The following is an 11211-nucleotide window of genomic DNA, read 5'->3' as shown; positions in this document are numbered from 1 at the left end:
GGCATTATTCACAAATCTGAAGTGAAAACCAAAGTTCATCAACAGGTAATGGAAAAGCAAACTTGTAAGTACAGACATGCAATGGAATATTTTTAGGTCTAAAATAAGAATCATGGTACAACATGGATGAACCTTGAAAATATTATGCTAAGTGAAATAAGCATACACTAAAGGACAAGTACTATGTAATTCCACTTAAATGAGGTACTCAATGGCTAAACTCATAGAGAGTAAAATAGAGGTTATAAAGAGCTGAAAGAGTGGGGGAAGGAAGATGAAAAATTATTGTTTAATAAATAGTTTCAGTATGGGAATATGAACAAGTTTTTAGAAATGAATAATAAGGATGGTTTCTGATATTGTGAATATATTCAATGACAATTATACATAAAATAGTTAAAATGGTAAATTTTATGTTATATTTTATTCAACCTAAAATGTTCTGGATTCATAGAGAACAGAATAAGATATATAATATATAAACATATATTTTATGACATATAAAATATGTGCCTGTAAAACAATATTCAAGTTGCAAGAACACATATATAAATTATTAGCACTAGTGAGACAAGAACTCAAATTATAAAATTGACCTAACAATGCAATGTGCTTTTAGTCACTATTAACTATATTAGTAATATACTAATAGTAACTTATTGTGGAATAAGCTAATCCTAATTCTATATGGAAATGCCAAGGGTCAAAAATAGCATAAGAGATTATCTGAAGAAGGGGCAAAAGCTCTGTGATTGTGGTTCAGTATAGAGCATTTGCCTAATATGTGTGAGGTATGGGGTTCGATCCTTAGCACCACATAAAAAAACAAATAAATAAACAAAGTTATTGAGTTCATCTAAAACCTAAAAATATTTTTTAAAAAAGAGTAGGGGACTGGGTTGTGGCTCAGTGGTAAAGTGTTTGCATAGCACGAGTGAGGTAATGCGTTCGATTCTCAGCATCCGCATACAAATAAATGAATAAAAATAAAGGTCTATCAACATCTAAAAATAATTTTTTAAAAAAGAAAAAGTATTTGATCTAGCCCTTAACAGATGACGGAAAAAGAACATGTGGTATATATACATAATAGACTATTACCCACCCATAAACAATGAAATTATGGTATTTGCCAGTAAAGGGATGGAACTGGAGACTATCATGCTAAGTGAGACAGGCTAATGCCAAAGATCCAAAGGCTGAATGTTCTCTCTGATATGTGGATGCTAATACATGGTAGGGGGAATAGAAGTTCACTGGATTAGACAAAGGAGAATGAAGGGAAGAGAGGTGGGATAGGAATAGGAAAGACGGTAGAATGAATCAGACATAACTTTCCTATATCATATATGAATACACAATGATATAACTCCGCATCATGTATAACCATAAGAATGGGAGGTTATACTCCATGTATGCATATGTCAAATTACATTGTACTGTCATGTATAACTAAAAATTAACAAATAAAAACTTTTTAAAACGTACTTGATCTATAAGGCTTAAGACTTATACAATTACTATAATTAAGATAGTGGGATAAGTAAGGATTGTACTAAGATAATACAAGTAATGACAATTAGCCAATAGAATAGAAATAAATAGCCTAACAAGAAACAACCTACATATACACAGACTGCTGATTTACAACAAAATGGTTTTGAAGAGTAGCCGTGAAATTATGGTCTTTTCAATAACTTATGGTAGGACAACTGGAAACTTAGTACTGCCTAACATCATATACAACATAAATTCCAGATCTATATATGGAATATAAAATAATTAAGGTTTGGGAGGTAATATATGAGAGATATTTCTTGTCTCCTATTTAAGAAGATAATACCAGTATATGGAGTCCCTAGATAGTGTATTATCTCCTTAATCAGAAGACAAAAAGAGGAAATAGTGATAAGTTTAACCATATTATAGACTGTTGATTCCCTAGGTTTACCGATTCTAAACTATTTACAACCTTTTCTTAGCCTCTATCAGTTTCCTTCTGCTTTGCAAAATCCATCTTAAATCAGTGTCCTACTCTAACACCTCCCTTTTGAACTGTCATCAAGACTCTACATCAGTTACTGTTCTTCCTTGCTCCAGTGGGTTAATAAGCTCAAATTTATTTGATCAATATGTTTCCTTAGTAATCTTGGAGGGGAGTTGACATTGATATATTTTTTGAAATATATACTGAAATCATAGATGAATGTATTTCTGAGATGTGCTCCAAAATAATTCAATGAAAGAGAAAGTAGGTACAGATAAGATTAGTCATTAATGGTGGATGCTATATACTAGTACATGGAGGTCATTAGGTTATTCTGTCTACTTTTTGTTCGTGTTTTAAATTCTTTCTAAAAATTTTTAACAAAGTTCTTGTTCTTTTCATAGTCCTCAACAGGGTTGTTCATTAAAAAACACAGGACAATTACTTTCCATGACTATTACCACCAGATTTATATGAGAAAACATCTAGCAAAAACCTAAGTTATACTAGGTTTTGCAGTTCTGCCACTGACAGAATGCAGAGAAGAGCAAAGTGGTTATAGATTCAGAGAAACAGCTATTTTAATGACTTCTACAAACCTCTGATACAGAACAAGAATAGATCAAATTAACTTGACATTTAATCTTGATTGAAGGGGCTGGGGAGATAGCTCATTTGGTTAAAGTGCTTGCCTTGCAGCACAGGGCCCTGGGTTCGATACCCAGCACCACAAAAAAAAAAAAAATCTTGATGAAACAAAAAAGAATATTTTCTCTGTCTTATGCTTTATTTAATCAAAGAGTGAAACTGTGTTAGGGTGAGCTGAGTTTTAGAATGAGCTCCCTCTTACATTCTATTCTGAAAAAATGAAGATCTTTCTTAGCATCTGGATCCTGAACTTGGTCAACATTAGGATCCCATACACACCAAGAGGTTGATTGGTTTGAGGTTTTGAATAGTCAGTCATATAAACTGACTTCTCTGTGCATTTGTATTGAGGAGGATTCAGTTCAGGTTGATGTCCTGGGAACCAATGAGGCTCTCGCTTAAATCCTGAGGGAAGGAAAGACAAATGGAAAACAGTCAACAAGGAGTTTTAGTAACTGAATTCACGCTTATTTGAGAGAATAGACACCAAGACTTGTCAAAGTTGAGAAAAGAGAGAAAGTGTTCAGTTATTCACCCATTTAGTTTACTTTTTATTTCAGTTCCTTCTAAGTGCCAGATACTGATTTCGGTTCTGAGAATGTAAGAATTAAAAAACTAGTCCACCTACTATGGGTTGAACATGGTATTTTGCTGTTGTAGCTTGTATCATATGTTGTTTCAAAGTAGTGTCCAAACTGGAAAGAAAAATTCTTAGGTTAAAAATTACAAGTCTATAACTAATATCAGAAAATAAAGGATAACATGATATGAATTCTTATGGGCTCTGTCATATTTGAGATAGCCTAGAGGCCTGTATGTTGTTAGTCTCCATCCTACTAACTTTCATATCCTTTGTATGTTTAGGTGATATTTAAGGGTGAGATTCAAGTAAAAGTCAACTCCAGTTAGATTAACAGATGAAGTCCAAACAGAAATGAGGAAAAGTATACTGTTCATCTGTACTTACACATAATATTGCACTTGATAGTAAAGTTGGATGGATAGGTGGTCCAGCTGAACACTGCTTCCCTCCCCCAATCAATCACTCTACTGAACAAAAACCTGAGCAGTTATTAGATTCCTGCCTCTCAAATGGCCACTGGCATTTTCTTCTGCAAACAGAAGGAAGCAAAAGAGAAATATTACCTGGGAAGGCAAAGGTTTAGGCTGCACAATATTTCTTAGGTCATATCTTTCTTGGTTCCAATTACCCATCAGGGTACGGTTTGAATAGGAATTTTCATTAGTGGTACATCTCCATCCATACTGGAAAAATTTTGACATATCATTCCAATCTGTCCACACTTCGCCATGGCCATCTGCATTAATGAGGCTACCACAGCATGGGTTGGTGAGGAAACAGACGAGGTTCTTTCTCTGAAAAAAGACAAGAATAGAAAAGTTTATTGCACAAACCAGAGAATAGAAGTCATCCCTTCCTACCTTCTGCTTTATATAGCAGGATATAACACAAGCCCACTTTTCTAACACTCGAGATTTTCTTCCAAATTAAATTAATGTTGTTATGATTCTTTCTCTCCAGGTCCATGGACCCCTGAACCTGTTCTCTCGATCAGCAATAATGGGTGACTATATAAATGATACCCTCACCTTGAAAAAAAGGAAAACCTTTATTATTCCTAATATATAAGGAGAATTCACTAAATGTGTTAGTAATTTCAAGATGTAGAAGTTGAGGGACTGAGGGTATTGCTACAGATAGAACATGAGAAGAAAATAGAATTGAATAACCAGATAACACAATAATCAATTGATGATAAATTCCTTCCTTCTAGGACCACTCAAATGATATCTTCCCTGAACTTCTTTCCTTTCATCTCACATAGAACTTTATCTTTACTTTTCACTGTACTTACATCTTTCTATTATGTTAGAGTTCTTCAAGTATATCTGTTGTCTCCCCTACTGAACTGAATGGTCCTTGAGCATAGGATCTGTTTTATTCACTATTGTACCCTCTGCCTGCCCTCCCGATCAATAGTACTTTGTATATACCAGATGATCAGTACCTGAATTTCATTTTTTTGGTAAGGAAGAAAAAGTGCAACCTTTTTTTTTTTTTTTTTTTTTTTTTTTTGCTAAAAAATTAGTCCCCTTAAGAACTTAAGAACAATGTGATACCTTCCCTGAAGGAGAGTTTGAAGAGACTGACTTCTTCAAAAATGTCATAAAAGAGTTACAGAAATCCTTTTGTGGTTGTTCCATGTTTGCTGAAGATATCAGCAAACCTGGTCTTTCCCAGTTTTCCACGCAAAAAAGAAAAAGAATGTAGATCACTATCACCACATGTCCATTATTGGGAGTCACAACTCACCTGCCTTTTGACAGGCAGAGAAAAAGCAAGTAAGGTAGCATTAAACAGTGGCATCCCAGATCATTGCCTTTACACCAAGTGCCTTTGTGAAGACAGATGCATACAATGATGTCAGCAAACAGTATGATACTAGAGCAGCAGGTCCCACATAGTCCTATAGGCCTAATGCTCAGACTGGAGACCTAGGTGATGCTGTCCCTAGGGCTGGAATGAGACTGCCATCCACCACTGTCTAAGTAAGAAGCCTGGGGCTTATCTTTGACTGACTTTTCTTTCAATATTCAACCAATCACTTAAGTCTTGCTGATTTTTGAGTCAGTTCACTACTCCCCATCTTCACTGCCAAGTTTCAATTCAGGTCACCAATGGTCCTTGTCTCCACTGCTGTGGTAGCCTGCTATTTGATTTCCTTGCTATCAACTTTGTTCCTCTCCAATCCTTTCTCCACAGGAAAGCAGATTAAAAAAAAAAAATGTCTTATTGTGTCATTTTCCTATTTAAAATCTTTCAGTGGCTTTCTGTTTTCAGAATAAGGATCAGGCTGTTAAAATGGCTTACAATAACCACTCTATATGACGACCTAGACACTGCTTAATAATTCAGTCTCATGTTACCCACTCTCACCTCAGCTTTTCCAGCCAAACTCAACCATTCTGTTTCTTCATCGTGGTTTTGCATACATTTTTGCCTCTGCCTCATCACTGCTTCTGACTCAGGTAAGTCTCACCCATTCCCCCCATTAGCTTTCAACTCAGGTTCACTTCAGGAAAATTATACATTTTGCCTCCAAACTTGGTAAGGTTCTTTTCTGTGCTTCCATAGAACTCTGAATTACTATACTCAAGCACACATCTCACGATTTCCGAGTTGCCTCTTTTGCTGTGTGTATTCTCCACTAGGCCACATCTTGTCCACCCACACATAAAAACGCCCTCACAGTAGCCTGGTACATAATAAGTACTCAATATTTCTTAATGAATAGAAGGTTGGAGAAGCACCTGGTGAAATTCTGAGCAGCAGAGAAAATGGGAGTCAGCCATTTAGGACAAGTTGAAGGCAGTTACAGTAGCGGCATCAGTAACAGTACAGGAGACAGACCAATTTCTCCTTGGCTTCAGCCCCGCCCCGCTTTTTTCACTCAGAACTCGTATCAACCCTCTGCGCTTGTGACTGCTTGTGACCTCATGTAGGTGTGACGAAGTCGCTCAAAGCAATCCAAAGACTAAAAGGCGTTTTGATCTTCCCGAGAGATGAGGTGAGAACACAGAGGGATGAATATCTTGCTTTTTACTCATGGTCATTGTCCTCCTTGGTAGTTGCAGTGCAAGTTTGTCAAGACAACCGGACGCTGTGGATGCGTCAGCAAACAGCGACTGGTGGAGAAGGGGCGGGCAGAAACCTGCGAAGGAAGTGACGTAAGGACAAGCGCCACCGAGAACGCTTGCGGTGAACCAGTGAAGGCCATGGCCCCTCGGCGCCTCCTGTTGGTTGGAGAGGGGAATTTCTCCTTCGCCGCCGCTCTAAGTGAGACTCTGGATTCTAACGCTAGCCTAACGGCCACCTGCATTCAGCATCCGGTGGAGTTGGCCCGGGATCCGGTGGCCCAGAAGAATCTGCTGCGCTTGCGTGAGCGAGGTAGCGGGACCCACCCCTCCGCGAAGCCCCGCCCAGCCTCAGGAGCTTCTTAGTAGAAGGGGTGGGGGCGTGGGGATTGCTTTGGACAGATGTAGGTATTTTCGCAGGAAGCCAGCTGTGTGCTTAGACCCAGACTGGTTTGCACAGCAGCCGGAAAGTTTCTCCCCCACCACCCCCGCCCTTTTCCAGATCTTAAGACATTTTCCTATCTGTATTTTGCGCCTCTACACTATCTTTGCCAGGTACCGAGGTACGTTTCGGTGTGGACTGCACCCAACTGGCAAATGCCTTTGAACCACACGACAGAAAGTTTGATCGAATTTATTTCAACTTTCCGCACTGTGGACGTAAAGCTGGAGTAGCTAAGAACAGGAAACTACTTGCCAAGTTTTTCCAGAGGTGAGGAGAGCCCTCACTAGTAGTATGTTTAAGACGTACATAAAATTATGGCATTTGCAGGCAAATGGATGAAATTGGAGAATATCATGCTAAGTGAGATAAGCCAATCTCAAAAAACCAAAGGAAGAATGATATCGCTAATAAGTGGATGATGACACATAATGGGGGGTGGGAGGGGTTAGTGTTAGGGTTAGAGTTAGGGTTAGGGAGGGGGGCAAGAATGGAGGAAGGAAGGACTGTATAGAGGGAAAAGAGGGGTGGGAGGGGTGGGGGGAAGGGAAAAACTAACAGAATGAATCAAACAACATTACCCTATGTAAATTTATGATTACACAAATGGTATGCCTTTATGCCATGTACAGAGAAACAACATGTATCCCATTTGTTTACAATAAAAAATAAATAAATTAAAAAAAAAAAAAGACATACATAACATAGTGCACTCAAATACCATGTCTGGAAAGAATGTAAAGCCCGAAAGAATCCAAAGCAGCAGACATACAACCTTGAATGCTAAGCAAAAGTAGAAATAGCGTGCTTTTGGGTAGTATAAAGGGAAGATTATTTTTAATAATTTAAAATAATGAGCACCAGTGTAGTTCGATGACTGAGCATGGATTTGGGAACCAAACAGCCTGGATTCAAATCTGGCCCAACTTAACAGTTGACGATTGTAGGAAAACTTACTTATTCCATTAGGTACTTATATTTCCTCATCTATAAATTGAGGATACTAATAGTAACTGCCTCACAAAATTATTGTGAGTTTAAAATCATACTAGTATTTGAAGTATAGATTTTTTTTTCCAGTTAGGTACTGGGAATTGAACCCAGAGGCACTTACCATTGAGCTGTATGCTCAGTCCTTTTTATTTTAAATTTTGAGATAGGGTCTTACTAAATTGCTTAGGGCTTCACTAAGTTGCTGAGACTGGTCTTGAACTTGGAACACTCTTGCCTCAGCCTCCTAAATTGCTGGGATTACAGGTGTGTGCCATCACACCCAGCAAAGTATAGAATTTTGATAGGCAGAAGGCAGTGAAAAACATTTCTAAATGGAGAGAAACAACCCAAGCGGTGAATTATGTATAGGAACTCTGCAGACACTGAACTTCCTGTGACATATTAATGAGCAAATACAAATGCAAAGCAAGTTGTGAATGTTGTTAAGGCATTTGGCTATACTTTTCTTGTATGTTCGAGGTTTAGTAGATCTTGCAAGTATGATTGGATTTTAATTATTTCACAGCTAAGCCGTGTGTATATTACTACCCTTTATGGTAATTTCTACTTGTTTCTGATAAATTCCTGGGGTTTTTTTTCCTTTTTTTTTTTGCTGTACAAGCTGTGTAGATGTTCTTGCAGAGGAAGGAGAAGTACACGTGGCATTGTGTAGAGGACAAGGTGGAACTCCTGCTGATAAACCCCAGAGAGAATGGCACAACAGTTGGCAAGTGGTTGCCATGGCAGCTCTTGGAGGGCTCATTTTAAGTGATGTTCTTCCCTTTAGCTGTGAGGCTGTGCCAGGATATAAATGCACTGGATATAGGTAAGTAATAACATAGGCCTTGACTTTTTCCTTTTTCATCTCTCTCAATGATGACAAAAAATACCATAGACAAATTTTCCCCTGCCATCTTCCTTAATCAGTCTCTAGAAAAATTATAAATATTTGCTTTCTTTAATAATGATAGATTTCATATTAATGTCTTTTTTGCCAGGAGTCAAGATAAGTCCTTTCGCACAGAAGGTGCTTTGAACCATATCTTTACCTGGAGCCTACCCTTTGAAGGTTCTCAACCCAGAGTCTTCAGAATAAAACTGGGAGGCCAGTGGTTTTCCTTTTCAGAACCAAAAGCACTTGCAGGAAAGTTGAACAGGTAACTTACTATTTTGTTGGAAATCACTTCCATCTCTAGTTGTATCCTGATTATTTTGATGGTAATCATATTTTGAATAGATGATATATAAACTGTTGATGTTGTGCTGTGAATACTTGTCACTATGGCATATTATAGGGTTGGTGACTGCCAGAATTCTGGAATACATGTTATCTCTCCTGTGCGAGCAGTGCAGCTCAGTGCCTAGCATTTTTGAGGCTCTGGGTTTGATAGCCAGAACTGAAAGAAAAAAAAAAATCTCTATGATAGCTCTCTTTTTTGTAGACCATTTTTTTGCTTCCTTTCAGGGTAAACTTAAGGATAATTCTTTTTATTTATTTATTTATTTTTTTGTACTGGGGCTTGAAGCCAGGGGCACTGAACCACTGAACCATATCCCATCTCTTTTTTATATTTTATTTAGAGACAGGGTCTCACTGAGTTATTTAGGGCTTGCTAAGTTGTTCAGGCTGACTTTGAATTTGGGATTCTCTTGCCTCAGCCGCAGGGATTACAGGTGTATCACTGCGCCAGGCAAGGATAATTGTTTTCTATATAACCTCTTGTGCTTTTAATTCTAGCTACATTATAAATATTATTTTAAGTGACAAAAGTTATTTTTTTGTGTTTCAACAGGGGTTTCCTGGAAGCATCTTCTTGTCATCCTATCCAAATCCTAAATGAGAAACTCATTGTTGAATTGGGCACAACTTTCCCTTTTAAAAGACTGAAGTGTTCCTTTCCTTTGCTGCCACTGAAAGGTACCAGTGTTCTCCCTTCTTGGAACTGTGACATCCTGTCTTCCTTTTGGATTAATCTCCATGAAGATAATTCAGATTCTGAGTCTTTGAATGGTGAAACAATACAAGAAATGGAGGACTTTCTTGTGTCATTTTCAGAACTTAGCCTTCACAAGAGTCCTAGAAGAGATGGTAAAGAAGTTCATGAAGGAATCTCTGGACAGGCCAAGGTCTGGCTTAGATCTTCTCTTCTAGTTCATGTTCAGGCCATTATCCAAGCACCAGACTTCCTCCCAGGTTCTCTGTATATCCTCAGTGGACCTGTTTTTCAGAAGTGTCACATTTTGCCTTTCACAATGCCAGCATTTCATGAGACTTTATTAATCCTTGGGTTTAATCAAAGTCTGAAGGATAACTGTCTTCCATCACTGTTGAATCACCTGACGGGCATTCTAGATAGCCTCCTGACACAGACATTGTCAGATGGGTCAACGCTGAGCAGTTCAGTGGAATTTGTCCCTCAACCAAATAGAAACGATTATATCATTCATGTGAAGTCTCATAATTTTGGTCCAGATTGTGCCAAGGATCTGATAATTGGGTCTGTCATCACATCTGTTACAAGCATTACACACAAAGACCAGTGTTTTGTGTTGGTGTCTATAAACTTGGACTTATTAGCCATGATTGTTTGGGGAATATCTGATTGGAGAATATTGTGGACCTTTGATAACCGTTTCCTAAAAAAGTTTCTCCCTGGAGAAATAGAACCCTTTAAAAGCTATTCCCTGTATCCACCATGCTATGTGCATGATATTAGTTTTTGGTTAGATGAGGAGAAAGGATTTGATGAACTAGAGTTTCACACTGTGGCTCGAGCAGTGTCCCAAGACACTATTATATCCATAAAATTCCTTGGTCGTTTTCAGCATCCAAAGACTGAGCAGGTCAGTCTCTGCTACAGATTGACCTACCAGACCTGTGATAAGGCCCTCACCCAGCAGCAGGTAGCATCAATGCAGTCCCAGTTTAGGAAGGAGATTCAACAACAGCTACATGTTATACCTCGATAGTTTAGTAAATTCATTTCTATAGTATAATCCTTCATTGGTGTGAAAGAGAAACAATAACTTGGACTAGAGGTGTAGCTCAGTGGTAGAGTGCTCTCCTGGCATGCCCAAGGCACTGGGTTTAATCCCCAGTACTGCAAGAAAAAAAGAGAGAAAAAGGGCTGGGGAGATAGCTCAGTCGGTAGAATGCTTGCCTTGTAAGCACAAGGCCCTGGGTTCGATCCCCAGCACCCAAAAAAAAAAAAAAAAAAAAATAGAGAAAAAGAACAACCTGCAACTAGCTGTCCTTTGTGGACTGTGTTTTGTTTTGTAATACCATTTTCTTTGTGACTTGTTGGTTTGCCCTAAAGATAATCTGTGACTCTTATCATTTAAACTTTTAGACTGTAATATAACCAGTGACCTTGGAGTTTTCGGTATTTTGGTCTGGAGTGATGAATAAGACAACAAATAAAATAGCATCTTGTACTTCAGATGCTCTGTGACTGAAGAGGCAGTAGAATTTGGAATTTGGATG

At 38.1% G+C, this 11211-nt stretch overlaps 2 protein-coding genes across 3 annotated transcripts; one reads left to right on the top strand and one right to left on the bottom strand.

The window, feature by feature from the left end:
* Nucleotides 1-1377: 1377 nt before the first annotated feature.
* On the bottom strand, nt 1378-6436 carry Cfap68 (cilia and flagella associated protein 68). The gene is given in 5 exon segments (XM_047517136.1): nt 1378-2921; nt 2924-3040; nt 3264-3330; nt 3782-4012; nt 5969-6436. Coding segments are annotated over 5 exon segments (579 nt in total). The 5' UTR covers nt 6011-6436; the 3' UTR covers nt 1378-2799.
* On the top strand, nt 6401-10874 carry Fdxacb1 (ferredoxin-fold anticodon binding domain containing 1). Of its 2 annotated transcripts, none has more exons than XM_047517135.1 (5): nt 6401-6596; nt 6848-7004; nt 8350-8553; nt 8726-8884; nt 9521-10874. In XM_047517135.1, exons 1-5 carry the CDS (start codon nt 6434-6436, stop codon nt 10695-10697), a joined length of 1860 nt encoding a protein of 619 aa, XP_047373091.1. In that variant the 5' UTR covers nt 6401-6433; the 3' UTR covers nt 10698-10874. The 2 variants fall into 2 exon arrangements, with proteins under 2 accessions (XP_047373091.1, XP_047373090.1); XM_047517134.1 differs by having other exon boundaries at nt 6401-6605.
* Nucleotides 10875-11211: the final 337 nt, after the last annotated feature.

Source organism: Sciurus carolinensis, chromosome 11 (assembly GCF_902686445.1).
Source record: "Sciurus carolinensis chromosome 11, mSciCar1.2, whole genome shotgun sequence".
Classification (NCBI taxonomy): domain Eukaryota; kingdom Metazoa; phylum Chordata; class Mammalia; order Rodentia; family Sciuridae; genus Sciurus; species Sciurus carolinensis.
Note: the sequence above shows the minus strand (reverse complement) of the source record. Positions and strands in the feature narration are given on the sequence as shown.

Coding starts and splice junctions, on each gene's coding strand:
- Fdxacb1 (XM_047517134.1), top strand. CDS start 6,434: ATGGCCCCTCGGCGCCTCCTGTTGGTTGGAGAGGGGAATTTCTCCTTC. Junction 6,606..6,847: donor GCTGCGCTTGCGTGAGCGAG/GTAGCGGGACCC, acceptor TATCTTTGCCAG/GTACCGAGGTACGTTTCGGT. Junction 8,885..9,520: donor CTTGCAGGAAAGTTGAACAG/GTAACTTACTAT, acceptor GTGTTTCAACAG/GGGTTTCCTGGAAGCATCTT.